The sequence below is a fragment of the Eucalyptus grandis genome, chromosome 9 (genome assembly GCF_016545825.1).
Source record: "Eucalyptus grandis isolate ANBG69807.140 chromosome 9, ASM1654582v1, whole genome shotgun sequence".
Lineage (NCBI taxonomy): Eukaryota > Viridiplantae > Streptophyta > Magnoliopsida > Myrtales > Myrtaceae > Eucalyptus > Eucalyptus grandis.
Window position 1 is genome coordinate 33,129,249 of NC_052620.1, and position 27,939 is coordinate 33,157,187.

At 38.4% G+C, this 27,939-nt stretch overlaps 3 protein-coding genes across 7 annotated transcripts; 1 reads left to right on the forward strand and 2 right to left on the reverse strand.

Moving 5' to 3' along the window:
• Positions 1 to 1,718: 1,718 nt before the first annotated feature.
• Positions 1,719 to 3,099, reverse strand: LOC104419410 (ethylene-responsive transcription factor ERN2). The gene has a single exon (XM_010031065.3). It carries the CDS (start codon positions 3,093 to 3,095, stop codon positions 1,746 to 1,748), a length of 1,350 nt encoding a protein of 449 aa, XP_010029367.2. The 5' UTR covers positions 3,096 to 3,099; the 3' UTR covers positions 1,719 to 1,745.
• A 5,404-nt stretch (positions 3,100 to 8,503) lies between these two features.
• LOC104419411 (CSC1-like protein HYP1) lies at positions 8,504 to 20,282 on the reverse strand. 2 transcript variants are annotated; one of them, XM_010031067.3, is made up of 11 exons: positions 20,098 to 20,282; positions 18,729 to 19,070; positions 16,873 to 17,022; positions 16,397 to 16,460; positions 16,074 to 16,283; positions 14,860 to 15,048; positions 13,810 to 14,108; positions 12,947 to 13,223; positions 11,486 to 11,764; positions 10,484 to 10,717; positions 8,504 to 9,033 (listed from the first exon to the last, which is right to left on the reverse strand). In XM_010031067.3, the coding sequence occupies exons 2-11, from the start codon at positions 19,007 to 19,009 to the stop codon at positions 8,860 to 8,862; spliced, it is 2,157 nt and encodes a 718-aa protein (XP_010029369.2). In that variant the 5' UTR covers positions 19,010 to 19,070; positions 20,098 to 20,282; the 3' UTR covers positions 8,504 to 8,859. The 2 variants fall into 2 exon arrangements, with proteins under 2 accessions (XP_010029369.2, XP_010029368.2); XM_010031066.3 differs by having other exon boundaries at positions 19,997 to 20,282.
• A 4,619-nt stretch (positions 20,283 to 24,901) lies between these two features.
• On the forward strand, positions 24,902 to 27,265 carry LOC104419412 (vesicle transport v-SNARE 13). Of its 4 annotated transcripts, none has more exons than XM_010031069.3 (6): positions 24,902 to 25,139; positions 25,329 to 25,433; positions 25,718 to 25,776; positions 25,877 to 26,059; positions 26,422 to 26,592; positions 26,907 to 27,265. In XM_010031069.3, the coding sequence occupies exons 2-6, from the start codon at positions 25,340 to 25,342 to the stop codon at positions 27,054 to 27,056; spliced, it is 657 nt and encodes a 218-aa protein (XP_010029371.1). In that variant the 5' UTR covers positions 24,902 to 25,139; positions 25,329 to 25,339; the 3' UTR covers positions 27,057 to 27,265. The 4 variants fall into 4 exon arrangements, with proteins under 4 accessions (XP_010029371.1, XP_039157265.1, XP_039157264.1 ...); XM_039301331.1 differs by having other exon boundaries at positions 24,963 to 25,139; positions 25,335 to 25,433; positions 26,834 to 27,055; XM_039301330.1 differs by having other exon boundaries at positions 24,963 to 25,139; positions 26,834 to 26,989.
• Positions 27,266 to 27,939: the final 674 nt, after the last annotated feature.

Below are 27,939 nucleotides of genomic sequence, written 5' to 3' on the forward strand. Positions count from 1 at the left end.
TTCCAGCCCTGCTGGGCTCCCAAGTCACATATTTATGTTGGTTCAGAAGAATAAAGTGGCTTAGATCATTTCAGAGAATTTGATTGGAGGAGTTACCGAAACAGCTGACAGTTGATATATATTCACAATTATGAAGAATGAACTACTCGACACAGCACAGGAAGCAGGGTTAAATTTGTATTGTTCTTCCTATTACAATGCACAAAATTAAATAGACAACACTTCTACATATATATGCATCATGTTATGTAAATTCCTGTCTGATATTTGAAACTTTTAAAAGATGTATAGTTCCATGTGGGAGAAAGCATGCTTCGTGCATTTGGCATATTCATTTGATTCAACATTGGCATTTTCCATCTAAGCAACTGTGACAGCTCAATCACCGAAGTTTCTCTAAAGTAACATACTGTTTAAACATGTTGGACCATATAGTAGAGCTTGTGTATGGAGTGGGACTTTCATTCTTAAAATCGTGTACTCTGGGCATAATAATCATACCATTATGGATTGGCTTTTGATGAGAGAGCTTCGTGTGTGGTGGCACCAGAACTGCATCATCATCATGTAATATGAAAGAGAATGTAATGGATTCTCCTTTGTAGAGAGACCCAATTTTATCGGTAGACGCGTTAAATGATGGGGGTTAGAAGATGAAGGCCTTGATCAGCATATGACCTCTCAAGTTGTGTGGCAATTCCGAAGCCCTTCAAGTTTTGTGCTTAGTATTAATAAACTTTGAAACACCTTCACACTGCATTGCATGCATTCTTGGAACCATATGGCTGATATATGGGATGGTTCATTGTAGTAAATTTATGTTAACAAGACAAGGTTTGCTTGATTGTCAGAAGTTTCTCAGAATATGGATTAGGTACTGTGATGTTCTTTTGTCTGAGTAACCCTATACTTAAAGTTGAAGGCCCCTCTGTGTTTTCCTAAGTAGTCAAAGGCAGGGTTAGGTATGTTGACAACTTCATGAGAGTTAAATTGCATATTATCCATGGATGGGTGCTGTGATCTCTCTCTTCACTTTTGGTTTCTGATTGGTCCTTAAATATCTCTGCTGTCAATGTGTTTACAGTGTATTTGCCTTTTTCATTTGGTATGGCGGAATTTTTCCTTTGCTGGACTGCATCCACTTTTCTTGTATTTCCCTGTGGATAATTCATTATACCTGATGTTCCTGGATCAATTAGTTTGTCTCCTATGCATGTATTTCTCATCTCATTTCAGCAATAATATTCCACGACACAGCTTTTCACCGCATGGTTTTAGGATTGATCTGCTGCGAACAGATGGTTTAGTATGATCAGTTCCAAAAGTGCTATAAAACTACCGACAGAAGTAATATTGTATTTGAGGTGCCAGTTCTAGCATACATAACCACCCAACAGGCACTTTCAATTATGATTTCTTTGCTCATAAATTTATGAATCACTCTTCTTATTATGATGCATAACCAGATGCAATGCAATCATTTGGCTCACTGTGATAGAACACAAAAGCAAAAGCATGCTGTGTGTTAATGCCGTCCTATAGGGTTGAACCAACCTGTCTTGTCATGAAGAAGATTGAGATGTTAATGCTTCAGTAGGGGGATTATAACTGTGTAACATTTCTTTCGCTGACATAAAACTTGAAAACTATATCAGTATAAACCTAAGGATATATGACTGACGCCAATTACCCTCTAGTAGAAAAAGAAGATTATCAGTTTGACATAGAGAGAAAGCTTGAACTATTCAGTTGACAGAGCAAATGGTTGGAAGGTCAAGGGAGCTCCAAAGCGACGATTCGCCTTCATTGCTTGAAGATGAGGAAGAAGAGGAAGCGATTGTATCAGTTGGAGTTTCTGGGTTTTCTTCTTCTGCCATCACTTTCAGGAAGCCATCTCCCACTGGCTTGTCTTCGTCTTTCTTCTTGTCACATGCATTCTGGAGTTTTGCCAGTTCATTGGAGTGTGCCCTCGCCATAGCAGTTCTTGATCCTAATTGCAGCTTCAAGCACTCACGTACCCCATTGAAGGCATAGAGAGAAGCTGAATACTTCCTCTCGAACGTCATTCTTTTCATGGCAGCTGTGAGAATCGGAGGCTCTTCTCCATCATTCTCTGGTTCCATTGGCTCAACGATCTCTTCAGCAATTTCGAAAGGAGAGTAATAGCAGGACGGTCTGAACTTGTCAAGAAACTGAAGATCCAATACCCTGAGATCAGCATCTTCTACTCCGTCTCTACCAAGATTGCCATCATCACTGTATGATTGTGTTACATCACTCATGCTGTAGTCGCAATGCTTTTCTTTCCCTGCTCTGCAGCCCGAGTCTTCTTTGAAATTGAAAGAGGACTCGGAATTGGTTACGTAATGACTTGTAATTGCGTCATTAATGAAGTTTTGTTCTGCTGTGTAGTCCTCAGGATCAGTAAGATAATCAGAGAACTGTATCTCTGAAAAACCTGTGACTTCTGGCATAAGCTCTTCCTTTGGCTGCTTCTGCTCTTGGCAGCTCAGTCCATCCGAGGTCAAAGCCAGAGAGGTTTTCCTGGCTTTGAGCCTTTGGAGGAGAAGGTTCGTGACCTTTGAGGGAAGAGCCGGAGACGGAGATGCTGATGGAGAGCAAGGCCAGAAGTTTGTCCGGGTGTTGGCCCCGCGGAGCAGGCAAGCTGCCTCATCGTAGGCTCTGGCTGCCTCCTCCGCTGAATCGAATGTGCCGAGCCACACCCTTATCTTCTGTATGGTGTCCTTGATCTCGGCCACCCACCGGCCCGACGGCCTTTGGCGGACCCCAATGAACCGCTTCCGGGCCCTCTGGGCGCCACCCAAGGCAGCCACGGCCGCGGCCTCCTTCACCATCTGGTCCCAAGTCACGGTCTCTTCACTGGGGTTGCTCTCTGGCATGGGTTCAACGGACTTTCTCTTCCTCGCCATGCTTTTGTGTCCACTAGCGAATTTGGTGATCAAAGCTTTGTGATTTCTTGAAGGTGAGAATGGTTTACTCACTTTGCTCTCTCTCGGGTCTCGCGTCCTGACATTTATATGAACTTGGGTTATGACTTTGTCAAACGAGAGTATAGAAGTTGAATGATTAATCATTCTTGTCCCCACGTCCTTGTTCTCTTCCAAATTTGGCTCCTTTGTTGCCCAAGTGGAGCCTTGCCTTTGCTTAGCGGATATAAAAATGGCATAGACTAAATCCATGCGCGTGTTTGCATCTGCTATATGGTGCAATTTCAGCGGATGCTAACTCTGATCTAATCCTAGGGGCACCAAAACCCTCTCTTCTGCATCACAATTGGACAAATTCTCTTCCTTAATTGAATGGCGACGGTGGATAAGTTAAATTTTTTTACCACGTTGTGGGGTTAGAACATATTAGCCGAGTACATTCTACAAAAGCGATTTGTTCCATGATATGTGGGGAATCGAGACTATCACGAGCGATTTGAACATTGATGTGTGTGGGCTGCGTACATTGTTTAGGTGATCTGCCATGAGTCGTTCGATTCAAATTTAGTGTTGTCTTCTCATGGCTAACTACAAGGATTGCATAGAATGTATCTAAGTAAAAGGAGTGATGGTGACCACTTCTTTGGGTCTCATTCCTTTGTATGTTACGGATTGTGAACCTAGCATGTTGAAACGAACCAAAACCAAAACACATGCCGTAAATTTTACTGTTGCAGCTGCCGAACGCCCAGGAGGTGGGTAGTGAACTTTGAATTACAACCCTTTCTTGGAGTAAATTAATGTCTGACTCTGGAAAATGCCCTTTTAAAGGTTGCTTGATCAACTCATGATATTTCCTCAGTGAAATTGTTTGAAGATAAATGTAACAATGTTGAGTTCTAAAAATGGATCTCCATTTCCTTTCCTATCAACAAGAGGGAATAGCTTCCCTTGATAAGTTATAGGATGGACACAAGTGCACTTGAAGTGTATAAATCTCATTAGACCAAACGTGAAAAATTGTTTAGTTTTAGTTTTTTTGTTGATTGTTCGACAAAATTTGATAATGAGAAGTTTAAACCTTTTGACTTAACTCATTTCTATTGATATTATTAAACCATTTTGTTCACATGCATTGCCTAAGTTTACTCACTAGAAAATGAATATGGCATAAGCTTTGAAGGGTACTCTAAATAAGAGAAACTATGATTTAAATATGGGATTTATTATATCCAATTTAAGCTCTTAATCACTTAATTAAGTCATCTAATTTCTTTTTAGTTTATCTATATGCCTTTTAACCATGGTTAACTTGACTTTAACTAAAGCGTGTGTAGACTTTAGTTTAATTAACCAAGTACTCAGCATATCAACGTGTAGCTAAATGAAAAGATTCCCCAAGGAACAACTTTGGTTAAGTGGCCTCGTGGAGATGGATTGTACTTCCTTTCTGCTTGTCGTTTCGAAATGAGACCAGTTCGAGACCAGCAAGAACGGTCCTTCCAAAGCCCCCACCACAATGTTGATACAAACTGCCATTTGTGCATATAATATGCTTTCCCCCCCTCTCTCTCTCTCTCTCTCTCTCTCTCTCTCTACATGAAAAATTTATCAACCAAACAACATGATCATGGTCCAATTTGATTATTTATATTGAATGAAATTTTTAATTGAAAATATTGAGTCTAGACAGCGACATTCCTGAATTGACCCCTATCCTTCGCCCATTTGTAAAGACCAGGTCATTTTGTGCTATTTTAACAATTAACAAGCACCTAATTGAAAAACCTCAATGACTCATTTATGTGCCATAATTACAACTATGCCAAAGATTAATAATACAAAACAAAATGGCGTTAACTATGATCCGTGCGATATGTACTCGTAATGATCCCAATTTAAAATAAATAGCCTCATGGTGTCATATATATGTCCAATCTTAGGGTAATGCAACAAGAAGTAATAAAATAAGAGAATTAGGAAGTATATACCAAGAAATGCGCTAGGCAAAATTAGATGACTTTGAGAGGGTTGGCGGAGGAGGAGGAAGAAAGGGGTGGGGCCAGAATTGAGAGGCCGAGACTGGAGAAAATCTTGTGGGGACGGTCCGGTGTACAGAAGAAAAGATAAAAAAAAGAGGTTGACATGGGGACAAAGCACTCCTTTATTTCATTTGTCGTTTTGTATTTTTGCAATCATTGGATTTAACCAACAACATTATAATAAGAGGGGTAGATAATAGTGAGATCCATTGGAACCGCGTTATTTATACTCAGTTAGTGGAAGAACCGGCCCATTTGCATCCTCAGGCCGTTGGTGTGACGGGAAAGAATAATGTTGTAAAAAGAAGAAGACTTATAACCCTAGCAAAGCCAGCATCATCCTTTTATTACTGCTCAATTTCAAGAAATCTATGTTGAATTATGAGCACATGGCCTTTTTTTGCGACTGAATCGGCAAATCCATAAAAGGTTTACGACTAAATTTACATAATTAAAAGTTTTGAAACTAAATTGATAAATTGTCAAAAAGAAAAAAATTATGATTGAATTGGTTACCGTACATTAAGTTTAGGACCTTTTGAATTTTGTCCTTTTGCGAACATTGTCATCTCTAACCATTTTGAACGAATCTAATCATATGGTTCTGGCTGAAAAGACTGAAAGGAAATTATTCATTGAAAAGTTAAGGATTATTAATCCATTTGACCTCATACGTGCACGAGGTGGCTAATAGAAAAAGAAAGAACAAGATTTTTGCTTTCCTCATCATAAGAATAAGTACGATTACAGATTACTTGTACCGTGTAGTAAGACACAACAAAAAAGCACGTCTGATCGTGACATGGTTTGGGCAGATATGGCTTACGTTTTTTGATGGTTGTTTCTAGTTGAACCTTAACCGCCCACGTATTTGGAGTTCATTTGGTAAAGTCGTAGCATTTCGTATTGAAGTTCTGTTTTTTTATCAACAGCGTAGGTGGTACTCAACATAAAGCACACATGAATCGATTTTGAAGTTGACAAAACTCTCTAATTTTAATGCTTATGTTAGAATAGGTTTTGGAACAAGCATAAATTATTCTGAAAAACTTTCAAAGACTTTTGGCAAAGTCTATTCTATTTCAGAATCACTTATACAAACAAGGTGAATATTTCACTTTGACGGGTCCTGAACATGACAAGGTTAGAACGAAGCAAGTTCAAAATGAGACTCATCAAGAATATAACACGGGACTAGAACAAAGACAAATTCAGAATATAATCTACAACGGCTAATAATCTGGCTCATGATTTTACTTTCCAAAAATATATTGACTGAGTCAATCAAACTGATTGATGAAATCAATCCTGGGTACAAGTTTCAAATGAGGAAGCTATGATATGGAAATCAAGATTCTGATTATATAGGCGATTGGGTCAAGTGGAGATTCCGTTTTTGTCTTCAATGGCCACAAGATTTCTTTAAATCGTTCGTCCAACAGGTAGGTTGGAAGAAAATCACTCAACGATTGGCTAAGTGGCTAGTGTGGCATGGTGGAATATTTAAAGAGGTTAATCGGTCTAAGGGGACAGAGTTGTGAACCCAAAATTCTAAAGTCTAAAGCTAATCTAAGTATTACTTGTCTTCTTCTATGAGCTTAAAAAATTGTGATCAAAAGAGAAACGCCAAAAAATAGTGGCTTAGTGAGATAATATGATCTACTACTAAATGTTTGCACTCGTAATTATAATCTCTTTTTGATCATATAGTGGAATTCAGCTAGTAGGCTGTCGGTATAGGAAAATGGACGTAAGCTTAATCTAAGCCTATCAATTATAAAATTTGTGTGCAATTTTCTCATCTCTTATCTCATTTTACTTAAGTTTGTTTCCCACTCACAATCATCTCAAAAATCTGTTTTATCTTATAGCAAATAGAAGTGAGTATGGTCCAGATCTGCGGTTCCCACCTTCCACTAAGAATCGATTCCAAAAAAGTAGAATGGAGACTTGCCCATTAGTTTCGTGGATCTACCTAGGTCCAATCTAATTCCCAAGTGAGTCCATAAAATCAGTCCCCAATCGCTACAAAACTTGTTCGGTCTTATACTTGGGTTGAATTACAAGCCACTGATTTTGATTAAAGATTGAAAACTACAACGCAAAATGAATAAATAATACTCATTAGCTAAAAGCTTAATTTCTTCAAAGGTTATGGTGTGGTCCCCTTACTACATGTTAAAAGTCTTAACTTCCACGGAAGTTAAAACATTAATTGCTCGATTCATCTTTTTTCAATGTTTACTTAATTTAATCATGAAAATGGTACTTAAAATGAGCTATCATCTCTTATGGATATCTTCAATCGGTTTATCACTCACCCCATCATGCATCAGTTTCCACATTCTTCTACGTTTATATATTTTGTTTTGATTAAAAAAGTAAGTAAATGGATTATTAGAATGAAAAAAAAAACGGTAGAAGTTTAATCCTATTACATACCTAAGAGACAAAATTAGTCAATAATGTCCAATAACTATAAATATACATATATGTACATATATATTTGATAAAAAAATTACAAAATAATTAAGGGTGCGCATAATAACTATTATGATTCAGAAATCAATTTTTTGCTAGAAACTAATTTTTTTTTCTTCTATTTATAGGATAAGTTTCTGAGCGAAAATACGCATTTGAAATTTCTATTCTTAAAATAGAAATTCGTTTGAGAATGACATAAAATTTATTCTTCCAAGTGGTGGTGGGAGGCATCTGGCGTTCTACAACAGGCGGGCGGCATCTAGCAATAGGTGATCGGCGGTCGACAACCAGCGAAGGGCGAGTGGGCAAGTGGTTGGTGGCTAGCAACGTTCATCCAGCAACCGAGGGTTGACAATGGGCAAACAACAGGCTAGCGTCCGATGACTAGCAACGGATGGGCAGCCAACATTTGAGGGCAACAAGTGGGCGGCGGTTGGTGATCATCAATCGGCATCCGGCGACAGGCAATAAGCATCCAATGACCGATGGTGGGCGGCAAGCATTCAGCGGTTGACGACAGGCAATGACAAGAGTGAATAATGAAAATAGTATTCATTTCTCATTTAGGAAAACTAAAAATTTTAATTTTTGATTTCCAATTAAATCTATTTCTGAATAGAAATCTATTCTAGAAATAGAAAAGTAAAATTGCATTATCAAATGGAATTTTGTTTCAAACTTGTTTCGAGAAACATAAAAATAGAAATATAGAAAATGCACGTCATATATAATTGTGATAAAATTTCTTTTTTCAAATGATAGTCCAGTTTGGGTGAGTGAATAGACCATTCCACGCCTAGAATTGAAAATCGGACTGGTACTCATCAATTCCATTAAATCCGGTCCAGTTCCAAATGATTCCCACTTTTTTGGCACAGCCCTAATAACTCAGACTTTGATTTTGACTTATTATATTCCGCAATTATTTGTCAAGATTTAATTAATCATCTATTTACCTCCTCTCTCTCTCTCTCTCTCTCTCTCTCTAGGTGTTGGTACTAGCTTTATCGTATTTTATAAAGCAATTTATCCTTCAGAATCAATCCTTTGGAAATCAGAATAAAGAATCACCCAGTTCAATCCTTACAAACCGTTTAGATACATGTGCTCACCTCTGTACTTCTGCTGGCCTAGGATACATATCCAGCTACAAACCCACGGAATACCGATTCACCTTCCATACCCCCAATGCCAAAAAGGCCATAGCGGTATACGCGACTTGAGGAACTTCATACTCGAAGTTCAAGACCAGCCCCAAAACAGAGGATAATTTCTGATTTGAAACTCTACACTAGTATTCGATAGGCAGGTTTCTCTCACATCACCGGTGCAAATCACTCGAACAAACTCGGGAACTCTGGTAATATACAAGAAGAAATTCCTCATCAAGCTAGGTTCTCAGATTCTGCACCCTGAAGAAGGGGAGTGCTGCGCGAATCAGTGCTTAGTGAATGTTGTGTTGGCTTCATAGCTGGATCTTCATATGCAGTAGCCAATTTATTGTAGAATTCACCTATCGTGGGATCATTCTCGTCCTCTCTATCCTTCTTTTTCAAGCACTGCAAGAATACAACATTCAGGCTCCTCCTCATAGATCATGAAATGTAAACTATAATCATTCAAATTTCGGTCAATGGTTTTAGCCAGTTTAACTGGAAAGATGACAATAAACAGAAAAAGAAGAAACAGAAGCTGCATCTCAAGTTTGATGAAGGTAACATAGGGCACTGAAGCCCCAGCAATAACTCATGATCGCAAATGGATTATAGGTCGCAATATATAAAGACTCCACCAACCATTTCTGAGGTAATAAGATATTCCTACCCAGATGATCAGCAAATAATATCTTCACTATGAGCCCAATGATCATCTTCCTGAGTAAAGAGCTATTCTCTCTAGATAAATTTTGCTAATATCCTCCAAAAGAATTGTTGATAATCAACTATATTATAATCCAAAAATGACCGATATACTCATATCATCAATGCTTGTTAGACCCTTGGACAATATCCAGGGCGAGCATAACCAATTTGTGGTTTTAAACCCTCCTTCAGCTGTTGTATTGCTAAAGATCTTTCTTAGCATCATGCTATTCATTAGAAAAAAGTTCCTAGAGTCTCTCTCAAATTCAAACGTATTTGTTCTACAGCTGTTAATAATTCGTACATATACATTGTCAGTCCATTTATCTATATAAAAAACATATATATACACATTCTCAATCCATTTCCCAACAGCCTAAACTTCTAGAACAGACGGTTTTGTATCAACTCATTAAAGCATGGGTCAAAGGTTTGAATTACATGCCTTTGTATAGTTATCATTCTGTCGCATTTATCACACAAATTCACATGTAAGCCCACTTCACAAGCGACAGAGACTGTTAAGGCATACGCTTTACAAACATATTAGGTATATTTAGTAATAGATTACACTTTTGGCACAAACAGTTTATTAACAGTAATTACTCATCAACCCTGGAGAAGAGATAGGTTAGAGCATCTTACGCAGCAAAAACCAAAGAGAATCAACCAACATGTCTACGGTATACATGAAAAAGTTATATGTGAAACTTGGTTTAGAAGCATAATAAGTAACGTGTGGGAGATCACAAATATTTAGGATACTCAGGTAGATGCATCAACATATCTATTTGGGAAAAGCAGTAAACACAGCAAGAGAACCTATGTTAGTTTGACAATGTTGTACCAGGAGATCGCAAGAGCAGCATTGCCATAACACTACTTGACATGCTTTCGAATGATGTGGTAAGCTAATGGTCGTCTGGATGATATAATGCTAAAAAATAAAAAGAGCATGATTCATGAAGAAAAAGACATATTCCATACTAAAACAGAACATGGCTGCCATGAAAATCTAGTTCAGGAGAACATCAGCAAGCAGACTTCATGCTCTAAGTGGCAAGTCAAGAATCAACTCTAACTTGAAAACGTAGCAAATAAAGTTAGAAGACAACACATACAAATTCATGCAGTTTTTTTTACGTACCTCAGCCGGATAAGCTTTAAATAAAGGCAGGAACCGTTTCTGGCAATACTGATTGAACAGAAGGGTGAGCACTGGGAGAGGAACCATTAAACCTGATGCTAGGGGAAGATTCTTAAGCCCAAAGATACCAATAGCAATAATATGCATCAAGACCAAGGAAAAAATTGTTGAATTGTGTACTATGGGCCAAAACTTTCCGCTGGTCTCATACTTAGTGACATAAACATTCAGTAACTGTAAATGGAGAGAGGAACAAATAGTCAATCTCAACAAAATTTAGGTACAGCCATTCCCCAGGTCAGGTTCATGGTTTTCCTTTAGAGAAGACATCAAATTTTCAGCACACAATATACATATAGTACTTCAAAGACTGTGTGCTCAACAACAATATCATATGCTGAGTAGCATCCTATGCATCAGAAAAAATAATGTAACGATCTCTAACAATACTCATCTTCAGAGGGTTTGAACAGAGCATTGTCATTTATCAATGAAGTGCTCATTTAAGAGCTGCATGAAACATGAAGACAAGGCACTTCACATCAACGTCATTTTTTATCCGTCTACTATGGTGGATATTGCAAGGCCGGTCCACCTTTAAGTTTTAGGAATATAAATACTTAAGTTTGTGTAAGACATCAGACCCAATTATGGGCCTACGTAGAACAGTGGCCATCTTGTTCCTTTCTTCTTTATTTTAATTTTCTTTTTACATTTGTTAATGAATTATCACCCAGTAAGATACAGCTCAGTTATTGCTAATATATGAATAACAACCTGAACTCAGAAAAGAAAAGCAAATCCCAGTACAAGGAAAATCTTAATATTCATCAGGACAGTGATATAATAGAGTATTCAATAAAAGGAACACAAAATTCGAAGTACATTCATATATTGAATTCCCAGTGTTTTTCCAGAGCAAAATAAAGCATATGGTCCCCTTCATTTTAACTAACACACACAAATATTAAACCAGAGAAATAAGACGATAGGCATCCTAACCTGGTTACGGAAGACAATGTATCCCATGCAATAATAAATCAGGAGGAATGGCAGAATCAGTGGAGCAAGGAAAAAGTATGTTGTACCGAGAACCCCGAAGAAGATAATCTTGGGTATCTCCTTGTGGTAAGGAATCTGTGGAACCTTAAATTCCTCATCATTTTCTCTAGCAAAGACCTTTGCCAAAAAATGAAAGATGAGTGGACACAGCCTGAAAAGCTCTGACGATATTAGACTGGTCCATCCGGATGTTACAACATACGCAATGAAGAATGATGCCTACATGAACAAAGCTGCATTATATTCTCAAATTTGCTCGAATACATATAAACTCTGTACATTTGTTAGAGGGGAGTATTAGGGTAATTAAATATTAAATCACGCATTTATCTAACAGTTTAAGCTTTTAGAACAATTGGCTGTGGCCCCACAAAATCTAACAACATTAAACTTTGACCATTCAATCATCATATGACAAAGCAAGTCCACTCATTCAAATGGCCACCCAACAACAGTGGCAGAATACTTTCCACTTCTGTCGGAAGATTCAAGCCACAATTTTGACAAAGTACACATTAGTCCACAAATAAAGACATTGTAGAATCTACACATACTTCATCCACTCTCTTGGCAGTGTTTCAAGCTGTTGATAGTTCTTATCCTCCATTTGCTTGATCCCATATTTAGAACATTTAAGTATTACAACACACTTTCATCTTTAACCTTCTAGAAAAATTGACAATAGACTGGCAACTTCTACATGGGATTAGCACAAGTGGTCCCCTGTTTCCATGACCATTTTTTGCGGCTCCATTTTATTCAGCAATCAGACTCCACTTTTATGCCAAATCCTTGCATATTCATGAGACAGGTGTTAGATTTGTCTTAGCTCCTCTTTTCCCTACTTTTTCAAAGTGAGGTGTTAGAACAATTGGAGTAGAAACCAACCCCCCTAATGGATCCGAAGTGAGAAAGATAACCTATATCGGCATCATGTAATTGACGTTGTATTGTTTAAGGTCCACACTGCTAGTGTTACCATATGTCAACTTCATGATGGACACAAACCGAAAAAATGCAGCATGCCCTTCAAGAATTGAACAAAGTATAATGACTCTTTTTGAAGGTTAAGAGCTACTTTTGGATTCAGTAGTGACCTCACAGGAGAAGAGAGTGGAATGTTTACTCTATGGAAAGCTTTAAGACCACTCACTATACTCCTGACAACTTGTTGATTCATAGAGAAAGGGCTATGAAGAAAGAGTAACTATCAACAATGGATAATCCAAATAGAGACTTTTCGGATTCAGTAAGATGGCCATTTTGTACTAGGTTGATGCGCTGGTAGAGAGATGGCTATGAAAAAAGAGTAACTATCAACAATGGATAATCCAAATAGAATCAGTGCAAAGCGACTCTTTGAAGAAAGAATAAGGATTCACGATAGGGATATTTTAATACCTGTCCAGGAACAGCCTCAGCAAGTACCATAGGAATATTCTTGGGATCAAGGAGAAGACTAACTCGGTAGAGAGCTGAGCCTGATAGTACATTTGCAAAAAAAATGTTCCAGATTGTAAACCACAGCACCTTGATACATGCACTTTTTTGTATTTGGCTAAAGGCTATATATCCTTGCATTGAAGAAAGTACCACCATAACAGGGGGTATAAGAGAGAGGAACTGCTGAAGAATCAGACTGGGAAGATATCCTGTTATCACTTCACTAATGAATGTTCTGCATCCCAAAAGTAAGTACAATTCAGCTGGTGCCATGTACAAAATTCAATAATTGAACAAGAAGAATGTAAAATTGTCTAACTCAACGAATAGTGCATGACTCTTGTGGGTGTGCCAATTCTAAAACACCAGATGGAAAGCCGACGATCTTTTGAAGAAAATGTATGGCAAAGATAAGCAAAGCTGTTATCCAATGTTCTACTCAATTAACAGAAAACAGTGCTATGACCAAGATACTTGGGCAGTGGATATTCTGGTATTCTAAAGGTGGTTTCCTTTATCCCTAGAACAGATCTCGATGTTGAAATATGCTAAATGTGACCATGGACATGAAACAATATGAGTCACTTTATTACATAGTCTATCATCTAGCTTTGAGTTGAGACAAAAAGCCTTCTTTGGACCTTGAATTGTAGTCTGGTCAACTTTTCTTGCATGTGGAGGAAAAAGATGAACTCCAGATAGTGTATCTCAGAACTTACCAAGTTGCTACTCTGAGTACTAATCTTTTTGATAATGATTTATGTAATGTGTGTTCACATCAGATCCTAAATTGGCATCAAAGAACCTGTATTTCCACTTACAATTCTAACAATCCTTCAAGAAAAGGGAAATAGGTCTCCAGTTGATCCAGATTAGTAAGACCCTGCACTATTACAACTGGAATGAGAAATAAAATAGTGATGGCAATACAGGCAGCCACCACAGCCAGGTTGCAGATCCATCTTCTGATGAATGATGTAGAAAAGAAAGCCCAGTGAATATCCTGAGGTTCAGGAGCTTGCTCAGTGACCCACTTGGTAGGGTTAATCCTCTGTTGGATGTGCAGAGTTGTGGCAGCAACAAAGCGTGACTTGAATGAGACAAAGGCAGCTGGAACTTCCTAACAAATTCACAGCCATAATGCAATTAAGTATCAAAAATAATAATCAAGCATTATGATATAAGTCCAACTCCAATCTCTGTATCAAAGGTAATTATCTTGCTTAATAATCAAGCATTATTAAGTATTATGATATAAATCCAACTCCAGGATCAGGTGTGGATAAAATTAAGGCACTAGAAACAACCCCACTAACATCAAGGATCAGGTGTGAGTGAAACCTAGATAGGTGGCCAACAATGAAATTGTTTGCACATGATAGCGCAAGGGCATCAAACCCATGTTGTGTGCTTAAACCACACAAACAGATCTGCTCTCTAAGCCACTATGCCAACAACAAGAGTCAACCATTTAGAAGACTCTCTATTGCATGCAAAAAGTCATTTTCATGCACTTGTCCTGCCTTACAAGATTTCAGCTAGGGCATTGGTTTCCTGATCAAAATACAGAAACACATATGTTTATATGGCAGATGACAGGTCCATCTGAACAAGTCAGAAAGGGGAACCAACCCAAAAAAAGAAAACCCCCAGGATATGAGTGTTCATGTGTGCGTGCTTTGCTTGTTGTGCATTTGAACATAAACATGGGCATGAGATGCACATGTTAGCACATATCTGAAGGAGTTTCATTTTTTATGATCTTTACAAATACATTCCACTATCAAGCTTTTCTTTCTTTAAAACCCAAGCACAGAAAATGAAACTTTACCAAAGTAGCAGTTTTTTAGATGATGCCTAATAACACCTACCTGTCCTGCTAACAAAGACTGCTGTGTCCTCACCCGCTCTTCTAGATCTACCAACTTCTTCTCGTAGTGGTCTGCGAGATCAACTTGTCGTCCAAAAAGTCCTAAGGGACCCTCACGTGTGAACCTTCTTCGAGCATCCCTATTCGATTTTAAGTGAGCCAGCTTCCAGTACAGCTTCTCTGCATCACTCTAAAACAAGGAATGTGATGTATGTGAAGATCTGATAGGGTTTGGAAGCAGCTAAGCAAACATGCAGGATAGTTACTTCTCTGATGCTCAAGATAAAAACGTTTAGGGCATCATCATGTTCAACACCAGAAAAGAAGGATTTCTCAACTTGCAAGGACTCTTCAAATCAGTTAACATCAAAACCAGATAAACTTTACGTAAAACTGATATGAACTAAGACAACACTATGCATATTAAAGATCACTCATGGACCATAAAAGAAAGGGGCTAAAATGCTGACTGATTCCATTGTTTGAGCAAGATCCAGAGAGTTAAAAACAGTTCCCTCCTAGTTTAGGTGATTCATCATTCTTGTTTCGGTCATCTCTTCTCTTCTTTTGTCTCCAGAGACCTCATTCTTTGCTGTACGATCTTTTTTCTTCTTTATAAGATCTATATGTGCCACTCGTGACAGAAAAATCAACTGAATTAGTATAACCAAGTTTCCAATAATTGGTTGTAGGCACTAACTTTACTGAAGCACGGTAAAAAACCAAGCAAATAGGAAACATATCTTATTTATTTCCCACAAACTTGTCTGTGGTTATTTCCTTTCAAAACTGATATTTATGCAAGTTATGGACCCTTAAAACTCATTCAGTAAGATTGAGAAACAATTGCAAACGATCCAAACAAGTAGGACTCAGAAAGGTAATGCGTTTTACTTCACCAATTATACATTTAAAGAGGCATCAAAAGACGAAACCGCAATATGCATTAGTTCTTTTCTTTAGCACTGTCTCACTGCATGATGCCAATACACAATCCCCTAAGTCCCCCCAAAACGCAACTTCTAAAAAACTAGCTGGATGTTAGTGTTCTGCCAGGATGGTTCATTACACACTGAGAACCACGAAATTCTGCCAGAAACCCATGGCACACATTTCTAGGATTCATCTCATCTAAGCATTAGAATGACCAGCAACGGTATCCACATTGCATGTGATGAACGTGACCCAAGATTTCTTCATAACAAGAATGCTTACTCTGAGACTTTGAAGTTTGCTGGTTCGACGAACAACAGAATGGGAAAGATAGGTAGAAGGATAGCACTCTGTGAAAAAGCTCTCTACATCTTCACTGACGGTGTGTCCCGATGAAGTGGAGATACCACGGACAAGTACAGTAAAGTCATGAGGCAAAGGTTTGCATGAATAGAAGCAACTAATTATCTTGTCAGAAATATAGCTATACTCCTGCAGAACATCAAACAACCTAGTTAATCAACAACCTAGTTAATCATCAAAAGCTGATGTTGATTTTAACTGAAAAGCTTGGACAAACTAACTCACAGAAAGAGACTGCTTACATAATATAAAAGGTAGCAGACCACTCCAGAAAAAATATATGCAGCAGAAAAGTGGACCCACAACCTAGAAAAAAAATGTCATAATCAGGGTTCAATGATAGTCTTCCAGTGTGCTCATTAATACTGGAAAAGGATTTACCAACCCCAGAACTCAGCAGTTACTTCACTCTCCACTTTCCAGATTGTTATAAAGTTAAACAAACATATGGACGGAAACATTAATGAAAGAAATTCAGAGTAGGTTGCGCTCAAAATATCACAGAAATAAGAGTCCAATAAGGAACTAAGATTTCTAAATAGATAATTCTTACAAATAGGAAAAGTATTCCTCTGAATATTAAACCCTGGTATTTAACTCCAATATGGACACATGCATAGCTGTAGTTTCATGCCATTTATTTAACCATTTATGTCATTGCACAAGCTCAGCCAGTAAGATCCAAGGGTACCCACTTCCACTAGACCAAAAAAATTACCAGTTAGAACCATCATTGACATTTGAAATGCTGAAAGTGTCAAGAGACGTGTTTGCCAGGTCAGAATCATCACTTAGCTGAGTACCCAGATAATTGATAGGAAGGAGAATGCCAATCCCAACAATCACAGCAAAGCTAAATACTCTCACACTGCACAAAACAAACCAGCTCAGTCAACCAAAGAAAATCTGTGAAGGTGAATGCCAGAAGGGAAATGATGCAGCAAGAGTGTATCTGAAGATAAATGTATTAAGGCTACTTGCATAAAAGCAAAATAAAGGTGGAAGAACCACATTTAGCACACAGATAGATAAACAATGTGATCGTTGCAACCTGTCATGTGCAAGGCCCAAAATAGTCAACATTTCAATTAGAGATGATCATTGCTCATTCAATATAATGTTTAAGCAATTACTTATGTCCCCATGTGCATTTCAAAGAAGAAATTTAGCATGTAAAATATCCCTTAACCTCCTCATGCTTTGAACAGGGGACAATACATGTTCCCTTCTATTCTCATGTACCACAGCAATACATACTTCAGCTGGCTAAAGACATGGTATTCACCCAAACGAATTTTTATAGGTAAAGCATTATCTACCAGAAGACCACGCGCGGGGGGTGGGGGGGTGTAAGGCCACGGATAGAAAGAACTCAAGCACCAAAAAGAGCTCAGTTCCAAGAAAAAACATCTAAAATGTCAATTAGTGCATTGACTCACACAGAAAATTTTCCAATGTAACAAGAGAGCCCAGGACTGATATCCATACTGACAAGCTCCTCTTCATCAAGAAATCATGTCCTTAACCACAAAACACTCCAAAATTTGCTGAAGACTGAATATATTATATCAATGTCGACTTGTCTTGACAAACTGCCCTAAAATATCACCAAAGACATCGACATTTTCTTCATATTCCGCATTTTACATAGCATTTCTTCAACTAAACTTCTCTACCCTGATCCTCTGGGTTACTACAACCTGATATACAGGGGCATAATCGATGCGCGAAAAAGAAGACTGGAGATGCAGTTCCATATCCGAGGATCTTAATCAATCCGAAGAATGGAAAGAGGTCCTCAAATGGAATCACTTCATCAAAATCACAATCCCTTTCGAACTCGCAATTGAATATGTATGATTTTGTAACAAGACTTGTGCCTTTTATGCATTAGTGAGAGAATGAGGGTGCTGCCTAGTGATGTGTGTTGCAGATGGATGAGAGAGAGAGAGAGAGAGAGAGAGAGAGAGAGAGAGATTTGTTCGCTCAAGATATCATCATTTGGTCCATTTGCTTATGCTACAGTAGTATACGCAGCATAAAGTGGCATAAAGTTGAAATCTGAAAAGCTTTAAAAAGAATGGACTTGTACATCATAGGCAAAGCCATGGAGGCAGGAGGACAAAGTGCTTGTGGCAGTAATTGTGTCGTACCAAAATCTCCTATGGCAGAGGCCTGAAGACATATTTGTTCAAGTGGAAGCAATGCCAAGAGTTCTAGCATTGATCAGAGGATGCTATCAGTTTTGGGAGTTTGGAAAATGTGCAGCTGGAAAAGCTGGGGCTCTGAAGGAGGTAAAATTAAAGGTACATTGGACTCTATAAACAGGGGTCAAGACACATTCCTAATCCACAAAAGCAAGACCATGCATATTTAGGGCAGTGCAAAAAAGTAGACAGATATACAAGTCCTACAAGTTGCAGTTCATCACTGATTATATCCTACTAAAATACACATAGCCGAGAAATCAGGAGGTCAAAGTATTTCATGACTGATAAAATTTGAAATTTCAAAAACAATCCATGCAGCTTATATAAATAATGACATAGAAGTGAATGTAGAATATTCACTAACCTGAAAATAAAGATACGCATAAAAACAACAGCATCCAGGCCCAAGAGTGACAATAGTTGTCCTTCGGTGGGCTGCCATGCTTGTCTCAACCACCCAGCGGAAGGAAGTAGGCTCTCGAGATTGAACTGCCTCCTCCGTTCACCCTTATGTTCAGCAATTAAGCGAGGTGCATAGACAGTGATGTTACCAGGCTGCTTCCTCAAAATGGAATATAAAGTGATATACAGAAGACAGAGCCCAAGATTGATCCCGACAGAAGTTAAAAGAGCAGAGAGTAACATCACTTTGAGGAGATCAACGAATCAGCCAATCAAAACTCAACACCCACAGTTACCCGAAATTCTGCACAAAACACGGAGTTAAATAGACTTAGCTATATCGCAATCTCAAAGCAACCGACAGCAGAATACATGCAGATCCTGTTAACCAAATACCCTCTCAACCTTAATGCGTAATTAAGAACCAGAGGAATCATCAGTACAGAAGAATCCTCACCACGAACAAAACACACCACGCATCAATGACGATAAGTACCACATTTACACCGCGCTACATGCACTAAGTAAATGACGTAACGAAGCGGTTGTGGGGCTAGAAGGCCTGGACAAGGACCGGCTTCTTGTAGGCTTCTAGTGAAGGGGGCAGGAATGAACTGAACAGAGAGGGAGAGGGATGCTTGACATATATATGTGAAAACTGGAATTAAGTCACAGACACGCCTTTTAACATTATGGCAAGCTTTGTTTTAGAAATCCAAAATTAAGGCTAGAGCACTACTAGGATGGATGACCTCTTCAGTTTGGGATTAGTTTGGGATTGGTCAGAGCGGACAATATCTCGAGTGAGTTAATCCAGGAAAGTGCTTGGTTGGAATATCACGAGATTGAGCTGATTTTCTCGTGATTTTTTTACCCGCCAGAACATCTCGATCCGGTCACAACGAGTCGAGGCAAATCACAACCTAGCAACCACTGCCGACAGCCTCTACTCGAGTCAGGTTCACATTCGGGGCGACTCTCTGACTACTCGCTCGGGAAAAACCGCGAGCGCCGGAACACCGCCCGCGCTAATCACGCCGCTAAAATGATACAGGGGAACCAGAGGCAAAGACAACCAATCGTGACGCCTCAAAAAATAAAAGAGTAGCGAACTCAGCAATCAGAAGCCGAACAAAGAAACCTCAACCGATGCACAACCAAACCAACAACACCGAATGAAACCAAAAAAAAAAAGAAAAAAAGAAAAAGAAAAACACGTAAAGCGCTCACGAGCTCGTGCCGGGACCGCCGCAGCGCGACGGAGGAGGAGCGGAGATGTCGGGGGCTCGGAGACGCGAAGCCGGCGCCGGAATCGGAGCGCGCGTGCGTACCTGCTTAAGACCGAGTGAGAGAAGCGAGCTGAGCGTTGGAGTCGCGTGAAAATGGAAGCTTCCACCAGCACCACTATGCTCGTCTCCTTCTTCAATCTCGCCTTTCGCTTTTACTCCTCGGGACTGTAACGACCTTCGCTTATCGCTCACGCGTTTCTTCCGACAAGCGTATCGATTCCTGCCCCCTCGCACGTGCAAATGATAAAGAAATGGATGGAGCGCCAAGATATTTAATCAGTTCTTTGTAATTTTCCTTTTTTTTTTTTTTTTTTTGGGGGTATGGAGTGGCATTTAAAATTGCCGTTAAATGTCATTTCAATGTCGACGTCTCACTCTAACGGTAATGAGAAAACATTTTAAAATATATATGTATTCATTTATAAATGTTTCTCTCCAATCCGAAAAACTGGAAAGGAAGTTGGAAGTAAAAAACAAAGAGCGGAGTGTCGGTAGAGGTGCGGCGGTGTGGGCCCCTCAAAATCTAATGTTAAGAGATGGAGATGTGTAATGCCAAATTTTCATTCATCCCCTCACGCGTACAATTAATTAAGGAAGGTTGAGGGTTATTCCATGTGTAATGCCAAATTCTCGTTCATCCCCTCACGTACAATTAAATTTGAGGGTATTTTTATTTTATTTTATTTTGTATAAAATGAATGATTTGAAAAATACATTTCTAAAAATAATAACTCATATCGTTTGAAAGAATCAATCAATAAAAAAAATATTTTAATTATTGACAATGCGTTGACATCTAAATTTTTGACGATCTAGTCATTTATTTATTGCCTAAAAATTAAAGATTAATTTTTAATCCCTAAAAAATAGAATAATATTGCATAGCATTATAATTTTAGGTGCATTTATTATTATTGCATTTGTATTGAATCGACGACGGATGGGTTCGACTTGGTTCAAAACTTTAATTTGATGAGTTGGCTTAGCTGCTCACGAAAAGCAAATCGGCCCATGCTCGTATCCTCGAGGATATTTTACAGATTCATTTTTGCGAAATTTCAAATTTGAGAAAAATCTTCTCACAATCCCGAATTGTATCAAAAACAAATATTACGTTTGGAAAAGAAATTTTCATGGATATTAATTTTGAAAATAAAGGTTTTTTAATCACATCGAAAGGGGACACATTGAATATATGGCCGCACAAAAGGGGGTTTTATTTTTCGGGGCCGGGCTTAGCCAACGTGATGCTGCTTTACCACCGCATCGCTGCTGCCCCGCCGAGCCTCTTGCCATAAGCGGCCCCGCGGACTCAGCGGCCTTTCCTGATAATCAACCGCAAGCCGTCAAGATCCCGGTTGACTTTTGCAGCAAATCTCTATCTTCCTGAAGTCCACCAGCGAAGAGGGAGGGAGACACGTGGGAGCCAAAAAATAAATATATATAGAAGGATTTTTCTCTTCTTCTTTGCAGGTCACTCACGCTCCACCTTGTCTCGTTGACCAATAAAATTTAGCAAGCTCGGTTTCAGCTAAGCACCATCCTCTGTAGCGATTCGTGTCGTCGTCTCGAGCCGACGACAGTGCTGCTGATCCCTGACGCTGCTTGCTGCTGCACCGTTCGTGAACTCGCAACGCCGGCGCTCGCTGCCTCGACGCGACGAAACGCATTTGCCTAGCCGCTGTCCCCTAGCCCACTCTTTGCCTAGCCGCTGTCAGGCATTGGTAATATACTCCACAGCGACTTGTCGCTCGAGCTGGTTTGTTTTGCTGCTCGCACTGGCCGATCCAATCACGGCTCGGCAAGACCGAGATTTTGTGGCGGTTTCATCCAAAGCCACGGAGCTTCGCTGTCAAGCCATGAGACGGTCACAAAAGGGAACCCTTATAGGCTGAACACAAGTTTATGATAAAAAGCACAAGAAGTTGTCTCTCTCGTGCATGATCTATTGAAGGCAGCCCAAACCAGTTTTCTTTGACCAAATCTTGCAGGTTTTTTTCAAAAAAATCTTGCCACAGTTATCACCCATTGTTGCAGCGAACGGTCCACCCAGTTTGATTCAAAGCCAGCCGTGGTCCAACATCGGTGGAGTCCCCTGCGACAAAAAAAAAAAAAAAAAAATGTAGCGGTCCACATTCAAAGGCCTGCCCCGCCAATTTTGACGTTGCCGTTGCTCTTTCGTGACTAAGCTGCTGTCCTCAACAACCGACCACGAAAACGTCGAGCACTGCAAACCATCTCCTTTCACTGTTGAAGAGCCGATTGTGATCCCGATCCAATTGCGCAAAGTCCAAATTTGGAAGTCAATATTCGGATTAGGTAAAATTTTGTCTAATTTGATTTCTGAATATTTCGTTTCCTTATTTAAAATATCTCAATGCACATGATCGAAGTTCATATGACATTGGAAATTAGGGATTAATCCCTAATTACAATTGACAGTTCAATTTTTACGCCCGAAATTCAACTCGCAATTACTTGGAAAATCGTCAATCTGATCTCACGTTCAAAATTCGATTCGTGGTTTATTTAAAATTGACCAATCTAATCTCATGTGCAGGATATGATTTATCAATTTATGAATATCAATCTTATCTTGCTAGATATGCTGTCGTGTTATTTGAATCGACTTTATTTTCATAAAAGAAATCCAAAAAAAATCTGAGTTAGATTAGGTTCTTTTATTGTTTTAGGATTATCTTGCATATTTACAATATGAATTTTATTTCGTATTTTTTTGAAACAAAAACCCAAAAAAAAAAAAAAAAAACTTAACTTAGGATGCTAGTTTTTTTTATTTATAACTTAGGTTGCAATTTTAATTTCGAATTTCATAGAAAAGGAAAAAAATAAATATAATTAGGGTATTCTTTGCATGTCATTGCATATTAGGATAAGATTGTATGTTTAATTTGTAAGTTTAGATATTTTTTCCTAGATAGATTGCATTTTATGTTGGGAATAACATCCTAGTTTAAATTAAGATTTGACCTAACTTGAATCTTAATATAATTTGGATGGTATCTTAATATGCATGGATAATTTTTACATTTTTCTAATTTCGAATTTCATGGAAAATACCAAAAAAATCATTTTAGAATAAAATCAATTTCATTCTCTAGGATAGATAACATGCTTATATTTCATTTTTGTCATATAGTCCAGGTCATGTTTTCATGTTAGATTAGTAGCATGCATTGCATAAAGCATTATTCTCATTTAAAAAAAAAATAATTGTGTGTTAATTAAAAATCATATCTAGAATTGTCGATATAAATTATGATCTAACATTGCAAATACTTTCGATGCCATAAGGTAAGTCCTGCAATTTATTCACTACTTTTATTAGATGTTAAATTGGTGATTTGCGCACCCGCATAATAACCTCACATGTTAGGGAAATAGATTAAAATTAATTCAAGTTGCTTGCGAAACATTCTTTTAAAATAAAAAAGAAAACTATCGAAAGGGCGTTAGAGAAATCTAGCATAATCAAGTCCCCGAATTCACAATTTTTGGTTCGTAGGGTTTCTAAATGGTGACTCTAATTGAAAAATCAATTGCATGTTAAGAAATTGAACCTAAGTCGTGAATTAGTCTAGGTTTGGGTGAGCCTGAACTAAGTTTAGATTTAGTAATCCATTAGCCAAACCCTAGGTGTTTATCCAAAAATTTGGTCGCAACACGTGATTAATGTCTAAATATTTTCATAAATGATGAAAATATTCTTCATTGGTTCATTCATTATTTTTAGTGATACAAATGATTAATTTCATAAAATATTTTCTGAATTATTTATTTTCCATGAAAACAAACAATCCATTATTTTCAGTACTATTTATAAAAGGGAAATAACATAAATGATCATTGGATTATAATTTAATATTCAATGTAATTCTTGAACTTTTAATTTTTTTAAAATATAATTCATGAATTTAACCTACTAGACGATATGGTTTTTGAATTTTAAATGTATTCGATATGATCCCTAAACTTTTGATACATATTCAAACTAATCAATGAATCATATATTCAAGTTATCCTTAAGTTTAATGGAAGGATAACATTTTTGTTTTCATACAATTTAGAGGCTACTTTAAACATTTATTAAGAATTTAAAGATCACGTTGAATAATTTACCAAAAAAAAAAAAATCACGTTGAATAAATTGAAACTTTATAATTACATTTTAGGGAAAAAAAACAACTAAAAACTCTAAACTTTGCCCAAAGTGATAAATTTACATCAAACTTCTTTTTTTGTGACATGAAAAACCTTGAAATTTGCCAATCATGAATATATTTATCCCAAACTTTTGTTGTAACGCAAAAAATCTGAACTTTCTATTTATGTGACATATTTACCTTAAATTATATGGCATTTTGATCTTTTTACTTTTTTTAATTTTTTCTTTTTTAAATTTTTTTCTTGATGCTGGCTTCCCTCCGCCATGAGAGAAGAAGAAGAAAAAAGAAAAAAAAAAAAAGAAAAAAGGAAAAACATAAAAAAAAAACGAAAATGCCTTTAATAGAGTAAATGTGTCACAGTTTACAAAGTTTGGAATTTTTTTTGTCACAAAAAAGCTTGTGGTAAATTTATCATTTTGGGCAAAGTTTGAGGTTTTTTGTGTTTTTTTCCCTACATTTTAATGATCATTTGTCATTACTCAAATGACGAATATGTTCGAAAATTGCACTGTTTTATGGTATAATCGCCGCTTTCTTTCAAAATTAAGGGGCAAATCTACTGCAACCTAGCGGCTGAAACGTGGACGAAATCAGAAGGCAACCCGCCATTACATGCTTCCGTATATCGGCTACACGTGTGCATTTCCCCTGGCAGGGGTCACGCACAGCCGCGTCTCTTTATCATCCCTCCACTCTGTCATCATCACCCACACCACCACCACTACCGCCTTGGTCGTGTCCACGCCAACAAATCAAGACTCCACCGAGCGCACCGTCGTTTCGGGCCATCATCGTTCGTCCCTCTCGCGACTTCTGCTTCGCGGGGAAACGACGCGCCGCACCGTGCTCCGGCGAAACCTCCTCCGGTGGCCCTGCTCCGTCGCCGATCACGCAAAGGTCTCGAAATCGCTCTCGATCTAGTGCGCGCGCAGTTGATCTCGCGCCGCCGCGATGTGTTGGTTTATCTTTGTTGCCTTGAGATTCGGTCGGCGGTGAGGGTCGATTGCTCTCTTCTCCGGCCGGCGTCGCTGATTTCGGAGCTCGTTCCCGTGTTCCGGTGGTCTTTTTTTTTTTTTTTTTTTTTAGGCGCAGGGAAAATGAGCCAGGTGTTCGAAGGATACGAGCGGCAGTACTGCGAGCTGTCGGCGAATCTGTCGAGGAAGTGCACCTCGGCGTCGGCCGCCGATGGAGGTAATTCTCCGTTTCTTTTACGCGAGGGGGAACGGGCGGCGACTGGTTTTGGGTTTGATTAGTCCGTGCTGCGCTTAGATGACGATGAGTGCGATCGCTCAATTGAGTTCTTCGCGATGATCGAATGCGGGGGTTTTTTGGGGATACTAATAGGAAACGGATTGAATGTGGTGAAAAGCGTCCCGAATAGGATTGCTGATAGCTGAAAAGTTCAGCCTGCGTCTGTTGAGAAGGACTGATCGGGAAGCTAATCCTTTTATTTTGAATGCATTGTGAATCTGCAGAGCTGAAGAAGCAGAGGATTTCCGAAATAAAAGTTGGAATCGATGAGGCGGAATCTTTGGTATTTGATTATTGCTTTTGTTGCTTTTTCTGAGGAACCGCTTTTCGTGGCCTTTGTGTACTTCGTGTGCTGAGTATTGTCCGCTGTCTAATTTAATTAGATTCGGAAAATGGACATGGAGGCGAGAAGCTTGCAGCCCAATGTCAAAGCAGTGCTCCTCGCCAAATTGAGGGAATATAAATCCGATCTGAACAACCTGAAAAGTGAAGTTAAGAGACTTTCATTGGGTAATGTGGCTGCTCGAGATGAGCTGCTGGAATCAGGAATGGCCGACACTCTGACGGTAAAGCAGTAATCTTTTAGCTTTTTTCAGGTTTATAAACACTCTTGTGGTTGCATATTGATTACTTGGTAGATTTTCCTTGAGATGTTTTTTTTTTCTTTTGTAACACTTTAGTTATTCTTGCATGCTCCAGTTGTTTCTGTGCCGATATCAGTTGGATTAAGAATTAGCTGTCTTAGTGGCGAGTATTTCTTCCTTGATGTGTTAATTAGCTTCCTCTTGAGCTTTGAAGCATAGATAAACCAATAAGCTCTTGTAGTTATTGTCACTTCTTTTTGCTTGTTCTGATCATGGGGCATTATTTCCAGCTTTTTAGTCTGTCGAACAATCTTTGACTTTTGACAGAATAACTATTCAAACAGGCATCAGCAGATCAAAGAACCAGACTGGTGACATCTACAGGAAGATTAAATCATTCTGGTGAAAGAATTAAGGAAAGTAGAAGGACCATGCTCGAGACGGAGGAGCTTGGTGTTTCAATTCTTCAAGACTTGCATCAACAGAGACAGTCTCTCTTACGCGCCAACAACACGGTAACTTGCTGATTGCACTTTAATTGGGTTTCTATCACGAGTCATTTGCTTTTGGGCCTTCCTATTTTAGACTGTTATTTGTGGTGCCATGTCATCATTGATGGTGCCGCGATAGGCCAAAGCACAATCACGCTACTTCATGTTCTGTCTTTTTATTACCTAAATTTCTAGCTTTCGTCTAAAGATTCAGCTGATGTTGCTTCTCCCGCCATCACCAAGTTCATAATTTCTCATCTATTAGGAGCAGACGGTCCACAGATGAGTGCAAAAGGTGTAACACTTTCCAAGTATTTATTATGTTTCGCTTCTCGCAGCTTCATGGAGTGGATGACAACATTGGTAAGAGCAAGAGAATTTTGACTGCCATGTCTCAGAGGATGAACAGAAACAAGTGGATCATTGGCTCAATAATTGCAGTTCTTATCATTGCTGTCGGACTGATATTGTACTTCAAACTCAAGTAGTGAGGCATTCTAATGTTTGCTGTGGTTTTGACTTTTGGTTTGAAGTGTGGGGTGTTTGTTTTTGTTGTCTTCTTTGCCTGTTGAGCGATAACATCAAAGAAATTTATGCCGCGATCTCTTCTGTATCCTGTTTTTGCTTGAACTGCTGATACTTCTCAGTTTCCTTCTGTGCACTGTTCTGATGATATATAAAAGCATGATTTGGATTAGGATGGCTTGCAAATTGATTGGTCTTCCATGTTAAGTCGAACTGAATTGCTTGAGATAGAAGACGTGGTGTGAGAATCTTGAAGCAACGAATTATTTCAACTGTCGATCTAATTTTGAACCGGTTGATTTGTAGCCTAGTCGAGATGATATTTGGTAAAGGCTTTCAGCATAAACCAGGTGTGAACAAGACTTTCTTTCGCCTAAGAGGCTTTTGTTTTATAAATAAATGGCACAAGACCTTCTTTTCTAAGAGGAAAAGATTCTGTTTGTTTTCGATTGCTTTAGAAATAAATGGCACGACCTAATGCCTTTTCTATCTGGTTAGGGAATTCAATATTAAATCAAACTTTGATGGTTTGATGGTTTTCAAGTGCGAGTCGCCACTAGTTTATTAGGATTTGCTAGAATATACCCTATTTCCTACGTTACTAGAGAATTTATGATTGAGGACTTGATTACATTAATTAATTAATTAGTGCTATTTTTGTACATAATCTTGTTCCACTAGAAAGATGCTTCTAAACTAAGGGCTCGAATGATAACTATTTTGACCAGAAATTAATTTTAAAGAAAAATAGATTTTTCTTTTCTATTTTTAGATGAGTTTCTAAGAAAAATAATCATTTGATAATGATATAAAATTTATATCCTAAAAATAGAAATTTGTTTGATA